General features: G+C 46.9%; 1 protein-coding gene across 3 annotated transcripts in view; it reads right to left on the bottom strand.

The window, feature by feature from the left end:
• The window catches only part of cacna1ha (calcium channel, voltage-dependent, T type, alpha 1H subunit a), a 57,406-nt gene extending 38,597 nt beyond the window's left edge, over positions 1-18,809 (bottom strand). For 2 of the 3 annotated variants that reach the window (XM_072704710.1, XM_072704709.1), the window contains exons 1-2: positions 17,890-18,809; positions 17,074-17,419 (exon numbers count right to left, since the gene is read on the bottom strand). In XM_072704710.1, the coding sequence (XP_072560811.1) occupies positions 17,074-17,396 (323 nt within the window). In that variant the 5' untranslated portion in view covers positions 17,397-17,419; positions 17,890-18,809. The remainder of the gene's footprint in view (positions 1-17,073; positions 17,420-17,889) is intronic. The other variant, XM_072704711.1, reaches the window with a different exon arrangement.
• Positions 18,810-21,545: the final 2,736 nt, after the last annotated feature.

Consider the following 21,545-nt stretch of genomic DNA (forward strand, 5'->3'; position numbering starts at 1 on the left):
ACGAGGCAGTCTTTGGCACCGCAGATGGTGTTCATGGGGACGCGTTGCGGTTTTAAGGGCGGCACCGTGACATCATGGCACCAGAGAGGCTGGATTCGGTGCTGGCCAACCCTAGGACGCCATCTTTTGAGGGGGCGCCAACTCATCCAGCCGATTTCACTTTGTCTCCAACAGGGGGCACTGGTGGTGAAGTTTGCCTAGAGTGTCACATAGGCTGCGCTCAGTATGACTGGATTTAAAGACTAAGGAACACTTTTGCAATGTGTTTCTGCAGCTTGACCACTTAATATTAATTAATTTTAATAACAACTAGGGGAATTCTCAGATCATCATAGAACAGTCTTCAGCGAAGGCACCGTACCTATTATTATTCTACAATTAAGCCATTTGTGCAGCCTGGAATTTCCCTAGAGTGGTTACGTTTAATACCCAGTTCCTTAACTGCTACCCCATGAGCAACGCCAGTTAGCAGTGGGGGAAAAAGACCTTGGAACGTGGGATTAATTTCCTGGTTACTCCACTTCTTGTTGGTTGAACCAAGCAGAACATGGTCATGGCCAGAAGCCCCTTTGATGAAAGTATTTTAATAAAACTCAACCCGTTTAAAGATGGCTGCTGTACTGGCTGTGGTCTTCCTAAGAGAATCAGTCTTTCTGTTTTTACACACAGCTTCAAAAATCACGTAATTCTGAACACTCATTCCTTCAGCTCTGACCCAGGTGCTTGTGGGCCTCATCATCAGCCTGAGGCATCATGGGAAAAAAAAAATCCACCCACGCTTTCCAAGTGGCTCGAACCAATAAGCTGATGCCGCAGATGGACTCATTTCACTTTAACCAACAGTCGCAGTCGCTTGAGGAAAAAGACCAACAATCCAGGGATGCTTTTGTTTGCATTGTTCCTGTTTCGTTTGATTTCGTTTAGTTTTGTTTTCCTCACAGACTCATGACCCTGGACTCCTCGAGCCACATAGCTACCAGGACGAAACTACTTAGACGTCGAAACAATTAGATCAACAAACTACAGACAGATGCAAACATTTCGGCTGGGTCTCCCCGCAGGCTGTAATTTCTGATAAAAGGGCTGTAATTTTGTGCTGGTGTTTACGTAGTATTCCCTGCACACTACCCCCCCCCCCCCTCCCCTTCGCTGCAGCGCCCGCTGCGAGGTCTGCCGCAACGCTGAACGGAAGCACGACGCATGAGCGGCTGTGGAGGACAAATAAACAGCAAAAAAAAAACAACAGAATTTAGGGATTCAGCCAACCGGGCTCTGCTGTTGACTTTTGGGAACCATGGCGATATCTGCGCGATTGGCTCACGATGTTCACAAAGAGCAAATACATTAAGGAATACATCTGTGGGATACCAGTCAGACACATTTAAACCCCCCCCCCCCAAAAAAAAAAGAAAACTTTACATCTTCTCAGCAGAACTTCACACCCACTTGCTATAGGTCCCCTGGCAATAATAACCAGCTATTAACAATTATTTATTTGTTGGAGATTAATGGGCGCATTAAGGAGGACCATGTGACAGACCTGCATAAAACCATGTGAGCCAAGGGCTGCTATGCTGTATATTTAACCCTGAAATTAACTGATTTAAGGTGTGGGTCAGTGATGTACACATGTATCTCAAGGTCAAAATTTGGAGGTAGGTTGTTCATTAGACATTTCTTGCCCCTCTCCATATATGGGAGCACAGCACAGTGTCCTAGTGAGTACGCTTCCTGTAACCATGGCAATGTGGACCACACCTCAACACTGTTGCCCCCGACAACAGCCCCCGCTTTCCAAAATGCTACAAGGAACTAACATGCAGGGCGGGGCTAGAGCAATGCACAAGTGACCCGTGAGTCTGGTGTGAATCCGGAAGCCATGTCTTCCTTTGGAGGAAGGCACCATTAGGAATTCAGACTAGGAAGGATCTGAGCTCTCCCTCTTAATCGCCTCTGGAATTCTGGGATTGCTGCCCGAGGCTAAAAGGATATTTTCTCCATGTCATGCAGTAATTTACAGCAGTGTTTCCCAATCCGGTCCTTGGGGATTTGCTGTCGGTCCATATTTTTGCTCCCTCCCAGGAGGGACTATTTGTGGGTCTCCGAGGACCGAACTGAGAAACACCGATTTACAGTAACAAGAAGTGCCGATGACACCCAACACCACTGTGACCCCAGACCTCCCATCAAATTGGCACCTGCATCTAGGCAACGGGACGAGCCTCCTCCAAGGTAACGGGTCACGACTTTGGGTGGCACCCAAAGATGCCCGATGTCCTTCGCCGTTCCAGCGTGGTGTCATGGTGACCGTGCCACAAGTGCTAATACAGCTCGCCGGGCCCCGATCCGGTGGACTCCTCCAAGATCCCATCCTGGACAGTCAAGCACTAATTTTGCTCAGACTTTCTGTCGAGCTGAAGGTTTCTTGGTCTCATGGCTGGAGTGGATCTTAGTCTCAGTCCAGGGAATTTGTCGAACCTTGGGTTATTATTTCCTTGCTCTCATCACAAGCCAACAGGGTGGTTTATTTATATATCACAATTCAGATGCAAGGCAATTCAAAGTGCTTTTCAGAGGCACAGGGATACATTGAAATAGGAGACATTAAAGTTACATTTAAAAGACAATAAAAACAAAACAATAGGAATCCAGCAGCTAATGCTGCTTAAACCCTTTAAAAACCTAAAAGCCAAAGCAAACAAATAAATGTTTAATGGGAAAAAGTTAGAGGCAGGGTATGGATAAACTCCTGCTGATTTATTTTATCGGCCACTCCGACATCGGCTTTCAGCCAGAGATAGAGCCCCGAGTAACCAGCACGCCGACTGCCGTCCTACTGCAGCGAACATGCGAGCTCCGTGCCGCCCTCTGGCTGCGGCTTGTTCTGCAGCTCTGCCGGCGGAGGGAGATGTTCTCAGGAATGTTTTGTCCCCGGAGAGTTGCCTGGCGACGGGCTAATCGCGGCCGCGCACGCGGAGGGCCGCTGACACGGGGGGCTCTCGCCTGACGCGCGGCGCCACCGCCGCCTCGTCCTGCGATAACAGACGCCAGCGCACTCTGTGTCCTCAAGCACGCGGTGTCACCAAGCCGCCGGCAGCAACAGCAGCCGCAGCCAGAGCCACCAAATGCCACTGTGAGCTGTAGCGGAATAAAGGACCTTTTTGTTTGGAAGACCCTGTGCTGTGGTTCATTAGCTAAAGGACGGGCTTGTGTGTGTGTGTGTGTGTGTGAGAAAGTGTCGCCGTGTGCATGTGTTGGTGTGTGTGTGTCTCTGTGTATGTATGCCGGTGTGTGTGAGAGTGTGTTGCTGTGTGTGAGTGTGTGTTGGTGCTTGTGTGTGAGTCTGCGTCTCTGCGTGCGTCAGTCGGTGTGTGTGTGTGAGTCACTGTGTGCGTGTGACGGCGTGTGTGTGTCTCTGTGAGCGTGTGTCAGTGTGAGTGGGAAAAATCTTATCTTCCTTCCACCTTCTTCGTTTTATGCCAGAATTCACAATGTCAGTGTCAAGCCCAAAACAGCATCACGTCTAAAACCAAAAATGCCCCCACTGTAAGAACGGTGACGTGTGTTAGCGTGAGATTGTGAGAAAGTGAGAGTGTGATTGTACGAAATTAAGAGTGTGAAATACTGAGAAAGTGTGATCAAGAGTGTGAGAATCTGAGAAAGTGTGTGAGAAAGTAAGAGTGTGAAAGAGTGAGAGAATGAGAATCTGAGAGAGTGTGTGAGGATGTAAGAATGTGTCAGGGAGTTTGTGAGCGTGTGTGACAGTGTCTGAGACAGTCTGTGAGTGTGAGAGGTTGTGAGTGTGTGTGAGCGTCTGTGAATCTGTAAGAGTGTGTGAGAGAGTTAGTGAGAGTGCGCAAGAGTGTGTGAGAGTGCTCCTCGATTAAAGCTAGCACAGACGAAAGGTAAAGAAGCCAATCAGGTCAAATGTAAAGAATAATTGCTCCTCTAAAGTGCAGAGCACATATGAAGTGAATCCCTCTCTGGAGTTGTGCTGCTATTTTGGAATCATGCATCGCAGCCTGACGTGAGCATGTGACGCCAGCCTGCCAGCCAGCCACGCCCCCCCCCCCCCCCCATAGCGAGCGAGTGAGTGAACGAGCAGCGTCGACCGCCTCCCACAAACTGCGGACTGTGTTTTTGAGGCAGCAAATCAAGGACAAACGTAAAGATGAAGATTTGTAAACTACCAGAAAAAAAATGACAGAGCATCATCCCAGCAGGGCCTGGGGGTGTCTGTCCCATGCAGCCCCTGGCTCCGCAAACAGCCATAACCCAGCAGAAGTGTTTACAGAAGAAGCTGCCTGATGAATTTCCTCCTTTTCATGTCCCTTGATGCGAAGGACGCCGGCAGACCAACCTCGCCTTGAGCCACTCAGGAAGCAGACGGGTTTCATTAAAAGTCCTCACACAGGGGCCCTTGTTCCGGGCTGGTCACAGCAGCCGGCAGAGGCCCTGAGACCCGGATCCCCAGGCCCAGCAACAGCTACACAGGCTTAAGAGCTCAGCCTGACATGGGTGGGTGGGTACAGCCACCCCAGAGGGACTCCCTGACATCCAGGTTTCGCTGCCATTGGTCACCATCAAGACTCAAGGTTGTGCCCTCAAAAAATAACATTAGAAGCTTCTATTCCATCAGGGATTCTCCAACAACCACACATGCCCTATGTAGATATCTACACATCCATTAATATGGCCCTATCATTTTTCTATACTCTCCTATATGAATATCATTCTAATATGCTACAGCATAATGACAAACCGAGTTAAAACCACATCCTGGCCTGTAATTCTGGCGTTTTTCCCACAGATGGCGCAATGCCAAATTGCTCATGGTAAACTATTACTGCCTGGGTTGCATTCAAACACTTTTTCAATTCCAAGAGCTTTATGATCTGTTTTGCCATTTTTTTTTCTTCCTTGTGAAATAGAATGTTTGGTAAAGCATAGAAATTTTGACGAAAACTCATGCATTACTGGAAATGAAGTACATCTACGCAAGCAGAAATTATTCATGTTCTGGTTACACTGGCAGAGAAGCGTTTTGCTTTTCTCCAGGTTTCACACAGAAACAGGAAGTTGGCCCAGTTCCCTGACAGGAAGTAGCATTAAGATCAAAGGCTTGGCCAGGTAGCTTCGGCAGAACGCGCGCTAGGCTAACAGTGAACCACTGGCCATATGAGTCTTAAATCCCTCATCTGTTCGTCCTTCAAATGGCAATGAAGGAACAGGGGACTGCAGGGCAAACCAAGTCTTAAATCAAAAAATCGATTAAGTCGAAACGCTGGCGATGTAATGACTTCAAGCGCATTGGGCTGCACAAACGAAGTGGAGCAGTTACCACGCCTTCATGACGTAACTGTGGGACTTCAGCCAAAAACACGAGACCCATCCTCCATATCTCTTTGCCGTCCTCTGCTGATTAACGACCCCTCTGCAGAAGCCTGTCACTTTACAGCCTTCAGCACAGTGATTTCTAAAGCTGCCTCTCTGTGTACTTTCCTCTACTACTATAGCTGTCACTTTGCTAATACTTCATACCCAAAAGCACTTTTCAATTTACTGTTTACATTTATACAAACTGACTCCTTGTAAACCCTGGGGTTAGACATCCGGCTCCTTAAATGTTGGACTGATGCCGGTGTTACCCTCCTTGCTGTATTCCAGTTTACATCTCGGAGAACCTAAAATGAAATTAGTAAGAAAGCAATATGCATCTCTTGGCTACATCCTCCTGGATGGTGAACAGACCTAATTCTGACATGTGTTGTTCTGACAGCCACAGGTTAATTACAGCATTTGCTCAAGGTTTAACTGCTAATTGCTTTATTGCATTCGGGGTGATAATGTCAGGGAGAGACTTAAACATCTGTGCTGATGTCTGAATCTTTTACGACCTCACAGCAGATTAGAGAGAGAGGAGAGTGGCAGCACTGAGGAACACTATGGTGTGAAAAAGGACAGACAGAGCAAGAAATTACTGTAGGATACTTCATTTAAAAGTCTTCATTATTTTTTGTTTAGTTTTTATATTTTGTTCTGTCACCCATTTAGTTTGTTCTGATAGATGTGACCGGATCTTCTAACCCGGTATGCAAATGGCAGTCAACACCTTCAAACCGACGCACTTTCCAGGTGCATGTTTACACTAGAGACCAATACACATACTCACACAAAAAAGCTTCAACCTTGGGCTGGAGCTGTCATGGTTACACATTCATGACAGACTAAGTACAGGATGGCAAAGCCTTAGAAGACATCAACAAGATGTGGCACACGCCCACTGGCTCCAGCCGTGCAACGCGATTGGCTCCAGCCTCAACCTCGCTTTACAGGATTGGCCGTAGATCCACCAAAATAATAATATATTGGACAGTTCAAGGGCCACACAAGCCTACTGCATTTACTCTGGAGCCAGTTAAGGTGGTTTCTTAGAGTAGATGATTCCTGGTGAGAACTGACACCCAACCAGAACCCCTTAAACTTCAGAACACTAAGAGAAGCCAAACCCACAGCAGAAAGTTCACGACTAATATCACAAAAAGCTCATTTGGTCTTAAAATTTTTTTTAAATGACATAAACCTGTCATTGTTGAATCATTTAACAAGACCCAGGCCATCAGCAATTTTCTGTCACATTAGCTTCTGTGGAACGTTTTGCATTCTAGAGTTGTCTGAGGCTCAGAGCCAATGAAAATGGAGGACAGGGGTCATCGGTCGGTCACGGCAGCAGGGAGGAGACCCCGCGTGCCGACAGCCTGGGGTTCGCGTTCCCGACACACGTCTAAAGGCCACCCTCAAGGCCGAGCGTTTCTGGAAGGATCCGGAGATTCTTGCGTGATTCATGGGAAGGGGAGAGGAGCCTTCCTGGGCGAGCGGCCAGCTGTCACTACGACGATGGACAAACGGTTTACATTCGCATTTGTATTTAAATGACTCAATTACACAGCCATAAAAAGGGCTGGGAAACAGCTCTGAAGAACAAGAAATCGTAAATGACCTGAATTGTCAACCTGCAAGATTGATTACCGCTCACAAATAAATTGCAAATATCTATAAATACCCATTTAGTAAACATAGTGCAAAAATCTGTTGTGCAAATTGCAAGTTGTTTAAGGTTGAAATGGCTATGAAATATACAGCCATGGAAAAAATTAAGAGACCACAGGACAATTTATTTTCACTCATTTCTCAATTTTTGGATGTTTGTCTGTGAATAGCATCATTTTTTTTGCAAACTCCTGCCTGGTTCTTCCCTGCTTCTCATTAATGAAGGGCTTCTTCCTTGCTTTATGGGACTTCAGTCCTGCTTCTAGGAGCCTGATATGAACTGTCCTAGCAGTGCACCTCACACCTGCACTTAATGTCTCCCATTCCTTTTGAAGGTCACTCGATGTCATCCTCCGATTCATGAGGAACTGCCAGATAAATTGTACACACACACACACACACACACAAATACACACACACACACACACACAAACAAACACACTGACAGGTTTGTAATTATATCTTTGTGGGGACTCTCTATTTTTTGCATTTTTAGTTTTTTCATTGCAGTCACTGATTTTTATAAAATAGTTTTATAAATACAATTTCCTGGTCCCCATAAGGGAAAAAAACGGATATTTATCACGTTGTGGGGACATTGAGTCCCCATAAGGTAAGGTATACCCGCTCACACACACACACACAACTGCCATTTTCACAACTACTGATTGCAGAAAAGCCTTTTGCATTGTATTTGCCATAGTGTTACATTCTATTGCCCAGTTCTTTTATTTATTACTTTTCTGTTGATATTATTGATATTCCTTTATATTCTCTGTTTACTTACATCATCCTTTGCTATAATTCTTTCTGTGCTACTGGACAGAGACATTTCCTCCACAGGGATCAATAAATTTCCATCTTATATAACACTTTACTGTATCTTCTTAATAACGGATCATCTAAAATTCAGCTTCTAGATTTTCCTGCAAGATATTGTGGCTTATTGACTTTGCTCAGTGTAATTGTCCCAGTCTGTTCAGCCCGTCTAAGCCTATTCCCCAGTTTCCCCAGTGCTACTGGTTATGGCTCTTGTTGGTGACACTGGTCTACCATTGCCTCTCTCATCTGCCCTGCTCTTCGTTCATTCTGCATTTTTCCATCTATATTTCTGCCGTACATATCCCATAAGCCCCTGGGACGGAGGTCAGAGTGTTCATCCTTCACACAACCTGTCCTCTAAGCTGAAACCTCTTTGGGGCTTTTAGTCAAAAACAAACAGCTACATAATCTCTACCACCACCAAAAAGCTCACAGCCACACTTGTGGGAGATGGGGGAACGGACATTTGTTTTCCGAAGTCACGCCAGAACTCCCGGACAAGCTCGACGTGGAGCAGGTTGGGCAGATGTTGGTGTCAGATGCGTGTAGATGGAGCGACTCATCGGCGAGCCGGTGGTGCGATGAGTTGCAGGCGTCACGCCCCACCGATGCCTCACAAATGCTGTCTCCTGATAGCTGCAGGGGGGGGGCAGCTTTCACCAGCAACAGTACCTGACAGATGTGGAGCATGTTACGCGATGAAGATGTGAGAAACGTAAACGCACCCGACCTCCTGGAACAATCCTTCACTGCCTTTCGAAACACGTCTGCAAAGCTCTAACCGTCCATGCTAAGGGGCGGAGCTGGAGCCAGATCGCTAGTGTTTAAAGCTAAATGAGATGGATGAGACACATGGAGAAGACAGGCGGGGGCCTTCAGCGCCAACACGGGCCCTGCAGGAAACCCCAACCGGGCCCAAAAGGTGCCCACAAGCGCCAATCCATGTCATCCTCAACACCATCCAGAGCACCTAGAGGCTGAATCCACCACTTAGCGGTAATTTACGCAGCCATTTGCATCACGTTAATTAGGTCTCGATAATCCACCAAAGGAAATATGGTGCATATTTAATAAATGTTTCAAACACTGCTGCTGATTAAAAACGGTCATCTGTTAGAATTTACTAATGTTGCTACAAGCCTTTAACGTGAATTGATTTGATATTTATGGCCTCACGCACCCATAAACACAGCAGAGCGTGATGTCGGTGCACCTGTGACAGTTACGATTTCTGTTGTGAAATGCAGGAGGCAGATTATGCTGATTGCTGTAAAAATCAACGTGAAGCGACTTGACAGGACTGACAGCAGCTGGTATTGCATGCAAGCGAGCAGCGGTCTGCTGCAATTTCATCCCATTTCCTGCATTAAAGCAGCAAAGATAACTGCAGTCGAAGGGCCGAGGTCTCAAAAAGCGACCTCCAAACTCATTAATCTGGATTCATCTTCAACTTAAATTTAAGTCAATATTTAAATCAAGCCGGTCTTAGTAAAGAAACCCTAATGATGATGTAGAAGTTTACCAAGGATTTGTCCATCACCAAGACACCAGCTGCCACCAGTGAAAGCAACTACTAATCAATAAATAAATAAGCTCTGGAAATAATGTCTCACCCGGCAGCCAGCGTGGTTATACATCAAAGCCACACAGGTCAGCGGTCAGCCCCAAGCGGAACAACACAGCTGAACATCAGAGAACTCAGATGCTTGGGTCAGATGTAGCCATGTTTCTAATCAAAGTTTCTGTGAATCTGCACGGTTTAAATCACATGCTGATTGGACAAGGGAAGCCAATATCTTAGGGGAAGGGGTGCAGCTCTGCAGGTTGGGACTCAGAAGGTTGCCAGTTCAAATCCCATGATCAGCAGAATGATCCCACTACTTGGCACTTGAGCAAGGCCCTTATCCACAACTTCTCCAGGGACTGGCTGACCCAACTGTCTCCTCTACACCAGTTCCATGAGGTGGCCTCCTGGGATGCTTGTCCAGCTGTCCTGAAGGAGGTCCCACATATATGCTGAGCACTCATTGGTCGCTTTTCCTTCACTCTCTGGTCAGAACAAAACTATTTCTGTTGTGTTTAGGTCAGGTGGCCAGGCCAACACCACCACTCTCTTTTGTAGGCGGCTTGGCATGTCCAAACTTTTGACTGGTATGGTATCAGACCAAAATTAGTGTGCCTTCAATATGCTTTCAAAGATGCTGTGTAGGGCGCATGACAGTGAAACTGAATTCAAACCACAGCAAGACAGGATTCACCTCCATTATCACCTAAAGGTCGTTAACTCCAAACCATGACCTGAAACCTGATGAAATTACTTGTTAATTGTCCACTGCCCCTGATTTTTAGTCATCCTGCACCGGTCTACCTTATGGTAAAGGAGTCGACGTGAATCAGCACGTGAGCACAAAGGTGAGCTGAAGCTTGTAGCCACTGACAGCAGCTCATGTCAGGGCCACAGATGACCCACCACCTGCTCCCTTGCGCCCCCATGTGGACAGGATTTCAAAAAGAACTGCAACACTACGAAAGGCCACCTGGGGTAAAAACTATAGTATATTTCAAAATCCACACACCCCCGCGGAGTCTGAAGGCCCATGTGAGGAACTTCATGTTCAGAAAGGTCATGAAGACAAGTGAAGCATTAAGTGAACCGCTCTCGGCCCAGCAGAATAAAAAACGGCTCTTTCTAATTTGCTGTACAGAAAGAAACCACTTTCGGAAAGGGGGGTAAAAATCAGTGCTGGAGAATTCTCCACAGCAACAGCTGCGCAATCGAGCCTCTCTGAAGTGACACAACCCGCGTATCTGAATTTTTTTAAATGCGAGGAATGCACACAAAGACCAAACGTATTGTTGGTAGAACACAACTGGTGTCACGAAACGTGATCATTTAAACACCAGGAGGGATCATGAGCCTAGGGGAACACAGATATCCACACAGACTCTGAGAGCAAGTAGCATCAGACACATTGCAGAATAAGGTGTCTGTTGGGGCTCCTGTTCCCCCCGCAGTTTTGGCAGGGCGTGAACACTTTGATCTCATCTCTCCTCCCTGAGATCATGGGCTGAGATGGTGGTTTCGCCGAAATGTCACGCAACGACCCCGACCTCCATCTGTGCCTCGCCCTCCAGATCACTCACCTATCAGACATTGTGCGACGCACGTGCACTGACTTGGCGGAAATCCCACCAGCATGGGGCAACCGAGCCTCTGCACGCCCCCCGCCCCCCCACCCGCCTCCGCAGCAATGCACGAAGGGTTTTTTTTTTTTTTACACACTTGCTTGTTGCCTGGCAACCAGGTGGTTCCCTGTGACGTTGTTCCTCTCCCTTGGAGGCTTCCCCACGCACTCTAATTTTAGCGGGAGCCCAGGAGCTTCCTCTGTGCTCCGTGGGATATGATGGGTGGCCGAACCGGGCCCGGCGTGGACAGCACCCCACCGCCGTGCCACAGAATACTTTGGAGTGGGGTACGAGATTAAGGCCGATCTCTGTCATACTGCCTTGATTCCATCCAGTCGTCACTGACGCGTCACCTTCCCCCGCCGGCAATGTGGAGAACGCCTCGGGTTCATCGCTAACGTGAATCCAGAAAAGCCCATGGAGCCCTATGGACCGTCTGTCGGCATCGCCATGACAACCGCATCCTCCAGCTGACAGGGGCCTCACTCATAAGAAAAGTGCTTTTCAGAGGCCTGCTAATGTACTGAGCACCATATCAAATTCGAGTTATTTCTAAACCAGATATTACTGCCATTTTAAAAACTGACAGCTTTTGAACCCAGGTGGTGGAATGGTTGAGGTCTCCTTAGCAACTTATTTTTTTCTGTCAAAATTAAGAATTTTTCCTATTATCCATGTAAGCGCAAGGACCCCTAATGCAGATAAATATGTAAAAGCATAAACTGCAGCCAACAGGCCCCTCCCATATGACTGGCTCCCCCCACGGATCTTACAGTTAGATGTGACTGCCACTCAAAAACAACAGCCAATAGGGGACCAGCAGGTTCAGCCCACCCAGAAGGCGACCATTAGCACAAGTTCCCAGCTTAAAATCCACAGTGAAGTGAAGACATGCGGAATGGACTGGGGGTGGGGTTACAAGTACAAGAAAAAATACACAACACAGTATTTATAAGGGATGCTGCATAAACATACAGTATGCAGCAGGCTGACTTTTTCTCATATTGCCTTGGAAAGTAAGTTCTCAATCAACAGATTCCAGTGGCAACAGGAAATGCACTCAAAGGAGCACCAAACGGCAATCAAATACATGCATTTCAACTGCAGGCACAATCATAAATGTTCATTACGTCTTACATCTCAGGAGCTTAGGGACGATTATAACCCGCCGGGGTGGACTCTGCTGTAACCCGGTCCAGTAATCGGATTTTACGTCCATGACAGCCATCATCAGCCTGTCTGGATGTCATTTGTTCATGTAGGGTCACAAACAGGGCAGCGAGACGTGCGCGAAACTCAAAAGAACGGGGGAGGACCTTAGCCACTCCAACCTAGAAATGGAAAAATGGCTCAACAGAATCTCGGTGATGAGAGGACCCCCCTAGTTTATTTATCTTCCCCCCCCCCCCCAAAGGAGCACCCCCATGGCCATCAGAATAGGTCAGGTCTGATGCAGAATCACCCTTCAATCTTCCAGACTTGACTCCACCTTCCAGAGCTGGCTCCTCCCATAGAGTAAAGCCACACCCACAGTACAGAGAAATTCCACAATAAGAAAGAACTTTATCTAAAGTCTATGGATCACTGTGTACTGCGATGAGAGTGTTCCAGGGCGTGATTCTGTTATACATCACCCCCCTCGGCACCGCTTTTGATAATGGGTGGCAGTCAGGTATAAATCTTCCCCCCGCGAGTTCAATGCGCTTACAGCTGTTCAGTCGATATTTACCGGTGCTCTCAAAATAGCCCAGGAGCCCCTGAATGTGACGCACGAATGCATCAGCTGGGACAGACAGATGAGAAAACAGACATCCTGTCACTGAACACAGCTGTATCTAAAGACAGACTCGTTATGGCCTCCCAAACCCACTGACAGATCTGCATCTCCTGCCAGGTGGAACTCACAAATGGCTGTCAAAAAAAAAACAACTACACCACCTGACCAAATTAGCCCAATTAGGTCCCCCTCAAAACCTCAATCACTCTGTCCCAAAAAGCTGTTAGGGCCAAGCGGTGAACTGCAACACCATCGTTTACTAGGTCAGCTTTTGTTGTCACCTTAAAAAAAAAAAAGAGAGTTAAAAAGATAAACAGGAGATGGCAGTGCATTGTGGGAAAATGCAAGAGAGTCGACTGTCTAGAGATAAAACATTTCCAAAAAGGGGAATGAAAGCAGTAACGGACCCAGACCCCAAGCCTCAATCTCAAACCCACACTCTATGACATAATTTAAACGGCATGCAGATTCCCTCCCCCATGAGTGCAACATTATTCCACAATGCTATTACTTAGCTACTTTTTAACCACCTTGCACAGGTCTGTTTCACATATGGATGTTTCGCCAAGGTGATGGGGGTGAAACACCTTTGTCAACAGTAACACTAGCAGCTTTTCTCAGGGGACCTGAACCAGTTACTTTTTTTGCAATCGCAAGCCAAACTCCTTAACTGGTACACAACCCATTACCCAAACAGAAAAACAAAAGCCCCAGTACGACTGGGTTATTTAAAACGTCAAAGAAGCACACAGCCACTTGATAAGGCCACTACGTGTTCCCCAGCTTCTGAGGTTTGTGCCATTTAATAAAAGCAGCTCCGGTACACAGGATGCATTATATTTTAAGAAGTACCTTTAAAATGTCTGTTTGTCTCCCCCAGACTATTCGCAGACCTCACGGCCTGAGATGAACAGAGCTGACCGGTGTGTACTTTGGCCAAACACAACCTGTTGATGGTTTGAAGTGAAGGCCAGCCTCCTGTATTTACTCACATGCTGATAAGGCTGCATCCTGCCATCGGAATCTAGTTACGTAATTACGGGCGACCGGGCAATAAAAAAAACCCATCAAGCCGATGAGAAAACGAGAAGGAGAGAGGAGAAGGATGGCCAAGAGGAGATCACTGTTAATCAGGGACCATCGATCAGCGTTATAAATGAAGCAGTGAGTCGGATTAAGGCACTACATCATGGGTTACGTGGGTGAAGCTTGCCTTAGTATTAGTGACTGCCGTCGCCACGGCAACTGCCCAGCGATGCCGGCATTCCGAGATGCTGCTTGTGGAACTGTCGGTAACCCGGGAGATTGGTTAGCCTTAGACAACATGGTCATAAATATATGTGACGCTACGATGTCATAACTGGGGAATCAGTAGAAAAAAGATTATAGGGTGTCACATCCAAACTGTGGGGGGGGGGGGGGGGGGGTTTGGCAATGCTCTTCAGATTTTCTGACTCTTGAAAAGGCAAACAACCCTCAGCACTGAGAAGTGTCAAATTGGTTCACTTAGGGAAATAATTAGTTCAATCAAGCACTTAAGTGCCCAACTGGAATGGGGGAGTCTGGCCCGACCAGCCCATGCTCTGGCCAAAACCAGTAAGTTCACTGGTGCCTAGCAACTGCCAGTACTCGTGCTGGGGAACTCCCTGCCAACACACAACCCAGTCCCACAGGAAGAAAAAAATACTGTAACGGGGTCCCCAGGCAAGTAGGCGCAGAGGCTGATGGGAAGCGGGGGCCTTCGACACGTGGGAAGCACCCACCGGGGGCTCCGGATTCCTCCACGGAAAGGCGTCTCAAATTTACCATGAGCCACCGAAGAAGCAGCACAAGAACGCTACACTAATGACACGCGCTTCCCAGAGCAAAAGGCACAGACACGCACACGCACGCACTATAATTAACCCCCTACTTAATACCTACCGCTTCATTATCATTTCCTCTTATTATTACTTACTGTGCAACCTGCTTGCATTTCACAACTCAAGCACCTAATTTCTGCATGCAATATATATATATATGTTATTTATGTATTTTTTTTGCCTGGTGCAACGTAAGCAGAGCACCGTGCACACTATCGTCAGCAAGAGCTGCCGTCAGACTCGTATGAGGCAGCCAGCTATCGTGCTGCAGGCCACGCCTACTGACCGGCGAGGCAAACCGAATGTGATGCTTTGCTGAAACAGTAACTGCAGACCGTCATTAACCTGGGGGTGGAGTGGGGGGGGGTTCTGTGACTTACTGCTAATAAGATCTTTCCAGCGTGACCCAATTTCACACGAGTCCAGCGCTGACACTCCGTGTAACTCAGCCAGTCATAATCATTTATTGTAGTGGCTAAGCAGGTACATTATGTTCCACAGACTTATAGGTTACTAGCTGCCACTTGATACAATCACTTAACATCACTGTAGCAATTTCAGTTAAGGACACCCACAGAATTACTCTCAGGACTTATGGCCGTAACCTTTCTCCATCTCCAGAAAACCCCCTGCTAAGATCCACATACAGCGTCTGTCTGCTGGGTATTTACAGCAGCGGTCCAAAGGCTGCCACACAAGCCTACAGGTGCAGGGAGATTTGTGGCTGGAGCAATCAAATGTATACATGCTCCAGTCCGGAAGTGGAGAAACGACAAACTGTCTCCAGGAAAAAGGTGGAGAGTATCACACTTAAAACTGGCGCACGCCCACAACACCATTACTGCTAGAAGAATGTCCATACATCCATGCAACTGTCAGATATAATAAAACAAAATATAGCAACTGGAGTGAAACCAGCCGTCCTGTATTTAAAGAGAAGCCAGAAACCAGAGGGTAAAAACACAACAAAATGACGTCAGCTAGCATAAAAACGAGCACAGCGCCAAAAAAAAAATGACCCCATCACTACCGCTACGTCACACTGGTGACGTATATCGCACATATCAGAAACATGCTACAACAGCCCGTCCTTTCAGCGACGAGAATATACAACATTTAAAAAGAAATCATGAGAAAAGCACCATGCCCAATGTTAGCTAACAGATACTCAGCGACCTACTAATTCATTGGCCGTACCACCAGTAAAGAACAATAGCAATTCCGTCATCCACATGACAGCCACGCTTCGCATGCAGATCGGGGGATCAGCTTCACTTTTTGACAGAAAGCCCGCACGATCTGAAGCACCGAATCTCTTTTCCATTCCCATACCTTCGGAGCCGGTCCGTTGGAGGAGCAGATTCAAGGGGACCATAACTCACAGGGCCCTTGTACACGTAAGGCTGACTGAGGGGTGGTGCAAGGTAACTTTCTGTCAAGGGGGCCAAATTTTCTAGGTACGCCCTTGCTTCGGAGTTTATAAATTATAAACAAATAGTTATTTATGAACTCTGCCCTCCTGAACGATCTGCAGTAAATCGGTCGTGACAAGAGAGCTTTTTAAACATGCTAAAACGGCGATCTCGCTACATTTTGTAATACTGTCAGAGTAACTGCTAATGACATGTTTCGGGTGCAAATGGATCTGTGCGAAAGTGAAGCACGGAGCCGTAATGTGAAGCGGCATCTGTGCGTTTCCCTGATGCCTGATTTACCGGCTGCCGTCAAGGCCTGGGTCTGTTTGGCGATGCCTCCCCCATAAATCAATACTGCGACGCGCGTAAAAAAAACTCCAGCAACAAATGAAACACTAAAGAAACCCACAAAAAACCTAAACAAGATACCAAGAAATTAGCAAATTGATCTGTTCATGAAATACCAAGCTTTCTAGCAGACAGGGCCGATAGAGCCAGCCATTATGTCTATGAAATATTTTGTTTCAGATCTTCACAGAACTTGACAGAACTCCAAGCCGACTTGATGCTAATAAAGATAATTTAATTCAAAATACCCCCACACACCTTTTCAGTAATAATAACTTTTGTATACTTCGATAAATCTCCAAATGTTTGATGACACCTTCCATTTAACCGTAAAGTTTGCAGATCGCCGGTCCCTGAAGGGCTGAACATTAATATAACAGACATAAAGGGCTCACAGTTCCCATGAGTACGACCAGCCTACTGTTCTGCTTTTGGTCAAACACTGCGATATGCAATAATTGCCCATTTTCAAATTTTCACTCACAAGGACTGCAGACGCCCCCACTCCAACTCATGTCAGACACAAAGGCTTCAAAAAGCGATTAAGGAGATCAAAAGCCTGGCCACTCTGCACAAAAGAAATGTCAGGCACGTTGATGCAAGAAAAGGATATGGATTACAGACCAGTCTGAGGCACCAACTGCGAGGTCGGGTTGTCTGTTTGATGCAAAAGAAGACAACGGGTGCCAGGCCCGGGTACGGCGGCTGCTCCTTATCATCCATGACCAGGTCAGGAGCGGGATCGCGGCCGCTCGACCCTCCGGAACCGGTACTCTCCGCGTTAGGGTTCCCGGCGCTGCCCTCCTCCTTCTCCTTCTCCTCATCGCCCTCGGTGTCCTCGCACCGAACCGGGAGCTGGACGGACTCCCAAATGGGTACCCTCACCTCCTGGAAGTCCAAGTACTGTACGGGCTTTCGCGCCTCGCCATCAGTCATGATAGCGCAGCTGGCAGCGGGTCCTGTAACAGCAGAGGTGAGGGTCACCCACTGACGGCAGCTAGACAATAGACGCGCTTTGCGAGAGCTGCATTAATGCGCCTCAATACAGTGGCATCGCTACCAGTTACTGCCGCTCAAGTTCGGCGCGTCCGTCGAATCGCTTTTCCCTGTTTGAATGTACATTTTAATCCGCATTGCCGGATTGGGATCATTTGCATCCTTTTCATTATTTTTTCTAAAAAAAAACGTGGGTAGAGGCAAAACCGAAAAGCCATCGTATGATTAATATATACAAAAATAGCACTACAGAATTATCTAGCAGCAGTTATATCTGAGAAAAGAAAAATCAACTATATCTTGAGATCTACACCTTTGCGTGCTGGAAGTATTTGTAAGATAATGACCTACAATTGGATCCGCAGTGATGACTGGTATACGCTGCTTCAACAGTACGGTTTTACCAAAAGTTAAAAATAAACAAAGAAATTACCTTTCAGCTGAGGTACCGTAAGTTCCCATAAGCGTTTCTTGTAATGTCAGTACACCGCAGCCAAATCCTTAGTGAGCCAAAGCATGCTTCTATTGTACTTGGTTTGCGCACTCCCAGTGTACTTTTCCGCTGCTCAGATTTGCGTAGATTCAGATTCGGATTGCGGCACCGTAAGTGAACAGATCGGACGGGAATAAGAATTTCTAAAAAATCGCAGCATCTATGCCGGACGGAGAGTAAGGCTCCGCACCGAGGCGCCCATCGCCGTGCGTCCGCGCCGCTCCAGCTTCCTTCTGGTATTGATACGTCAAACTTCTGGGTTCCCCGGTTCCTCTCACACGTGATGCCGCTTCGCACCGGGACGATCGGCACCAGCACCATGTGCTCAGTTCGGTGCGTTTTCACCTTCTCTAGCTTGTTTAGACAGCACTATTTAGTAAGTAAGCGCAAAGGGAGTGATTCAAGCAGCGTAAGCAGCGCTGAATAAACCGCAGACCGCATCTTACACCAGGGATCTCACGGCAGCTTCTATAATGGCCTGTTTAAAGAGCGCTATTATGCGTAATGTTGCGTCTTTCTGTTTTGTGATAATGCTGTAATATACTGTTCTTTGTACATGCCCACAAGTACGATATAATCATTCCTAGCGTGCGCCCAAAATGCATCCCCTGTAATCCGTAGTCTTCATTTTTAAGTCAAAATGATTATACCTAATAGCGTTAATCTTCAGTAAAAATCCCATAAAATGTCAGATTTCTCATCATGTCTTAGCAGCGCATTTCAGTATCTGTGAGTTAAAATGCGTAAAGAGAGTTCAGGGTGGAGACTAAAAACTGCCTGGGTTTTGGTTTGACTGCAAAGAGAACTAATTAGCGGCGGATCGCACTGCGCGTAGCGCCTATGTGAGATGTGAGCAGTTTCTGCCGCTGACGGCGTCCTCTGCCGCGTCTCCCACAGGACCGCTACGCCTCCACACTTTGGAGAAGAAGCCAGAACTAAAAAAAAAAAGAAATTAATAAAAAAAAGCCCCGTCAGATTTGCGCCGCCTCATATTCCAGATACGGTCTATTAACATTTTATTACTCATCACGCGTTTACCCTCCGTTTGTAAATGTATCACGCAGAATGATTTATTCTGTCGTTTATGGCATTTTTAAATCACGTTGTCATTTGAGGTATAAGTGATAGAGACGATCGCAGCTCGGGCGACAGAAACGTGACAAGGACGCTGAACTCCAAGATTTGGTGATTGTGGGCTTGGCATCTTATAGTAGGTCCTTAGCCTGACTACCCGGAATCTATACAGTATCTGCTGACCAGCCCCCCCACACGCTTCCTGTCAGGAAGTCTCCTCCAGCTATTCACCATGGCTGTAACAGGAGACGCCGGCATAGTAAACAGTTACTGTCTGTTTTGAAAGCACCACCATGCCTGTCTCTCCCCGCCTGGTCTCGAAGAAAATAAGGTGGTTTTGAACTTTGCCCTGTATACCTACTTCCCTGTCCGCTCCTCTGTGTATCTATACATCTGAAGGGGCACCAGCTAGGGAGTGTATGTGTGTGTGTGGGAGGGGGGTGATATCGTCTGCTTTGGACTAACATAGAACATAGAAAACATATCAGCGGACCTCGGAATTACGGAAAGACCACCTTACTGTACCCAGGCATTTCTTCAAATTATATAAAACTTGTTAAAATAAGCGGCTTTTAAAAAATATCAATTATCAATGGAGGATTCTGCCCAAATGTAATAACACATGTCCGTCATACATTCCTCCCCGTGTTTACCGCATTATGAACGTTCATCAAATAAGATTATAAATCAGTTTTATTTACCGACATGTGGCTCGCTGCCGGTATCTGGCCATTTTTTCATTAATACCTAGAGGAAATTTAAGCATAAATCACAACAATTTCTTTGTCGATAAAGATTTGCTTCTCCGTTCACGGTACAATGAATTTTACTTTGGATATGCCGCCTGGCTATTTAAAAAATGTACTTAATGTAATTTTTGGCCGTAAGCCACCTGAAATGGACCGGCGACCTGATCAGACAGTCCCCCCGTCTGCGCACCATTTGTCCGCCTTGGGAATCACGACCTCGCGATAATCTTCGCAAAAAGAAGGAAACCATCTCAGTTTTATACGACTTCACCACTCAGCAGGAAGACGGAGATGGCAACCGTGGGTTTAAAGAATCTGTTAAAAATGAGGTTTTCTAAGTGGATTCGCTTTCCGTCTCTCTCGCTCTTTATATATGATGCATAGAGCACATAAATGGAGATGGGGGCATTATCTGCAGTGCCGTTTAAGATGACATGACCGCCTAATGCGGTTTGATTGGGAAATTTATCCGGCATCATGAAATTCAAGAAATGATCAGGGTAAAGTAATTTCACCACCCTCACTTATTTTTCATCGTTATTATGAATTTCACCAGTAAGGAGTGAATAAGGGATTAGAGCAACACACACACACACACTGGGACTGTGTAACAGGTGTTAGTGCGTATGACAGCAGTGAAGCTGGGGGGGGGGGGGGGGTCTTCGCTTAGCTTCTCTGCTGACTTCCAGACACTGCTGCTCTCTTTGTAGATGATTTGGAGGCTCTGGTTTCACAAACAAGGGCAGTCTGAATTTCATCATGGTCCCTAACCTCACTGGCCCATTCTTCTCCTAAATGACCATCATCTGTTCCGAATCCCAGCTGTTCCGCTTGCTCTTCTCCTGCCTACAGCCTGGACTCGTCAGCATCTATAGATTTTCATTCCTTCTTCTCATTATTGTTACTTATTATTGTTGATTCTGCTGTTGTTTTTCTCAACAGCTAAAGGTCCGCTCGGTCTTACTTTCAGTTGGGTTCCAAACATCTAGAATCTTTCATGTCTAATATTCTTTGGCTCTTGAGTCTGTCTTTCCTCGCAGATGCTCCTAATCTGATGAATCATGCTTGTTCCTTGAGCTTCTCGTCCCTAATATGGCTTAATGTAAAATCCTTCAATTGATTTCCAAACTGCATACAGTTACCATTAAACATGATGTTATCCTTGGTGAAATATAATCCAGCAGAATCGTTTGGATACTGTTTGCTGTGATTTTAATAATGGGGTCATTTGTAATGTAATGGTTTGTTATTGTGTTTGGAAATGGCTGTGGAGCTTTTGGTAGAGTCAATCCAGAGCAGGACAGTGTACAAGGAACCTGGAGTGAGGCACCTGTCAGATGGATGCGTAACCTGAGCTGTCCCTGGTGTGGGGGGGTCGGGCCGATCTCCTAGACCGCGGAAGGGACAAACCCCTTACCAATCCGTCTGTCTCTGCTACGCTGGAATGCTCCATCTTTATGGACATGTAGTGGAGGAGGCGGAGATCTCCCCGGGGGGGGGGGGGGGGCTCACCATCACAGCTACAGTCCTGCACCATATTTGGATGAGCGTCCCGCTCTTGCCCCCCGCCCAGGCTGGCAGACTTGAGTCCACGGTTTGACCTTTTCCCTCCGTCCAGAACGGCACCGCGTAATCAAGCCGATTTCCGGGACATTGTTTTGTAAATCGCACTGGAGAGCTTTTTCCTCGTATTGCGGCTTTTTAAATTGACACGCCAGGTTTCCATTCCGTTTCGTCATCCGACTTCCAGTCAGAGGAGCGGCTATGGCCTGC

This window comes from Paramormyrops kingsleyae, chromosome 22, assembly GCF_048594095.1.
Source record: "Paramormyrops kingsleyae isolate MSU_618 chromosome 22, PKINGS_0.4, whole genome shotgun sequence".
Taxonomy (NCBI): Eukaryota; Metazoa; Chordata; class Actinopteri; order Osteoglossiformes; family Mormyridae; genus Paramormyrops; species Paramormyrops kingsleyae.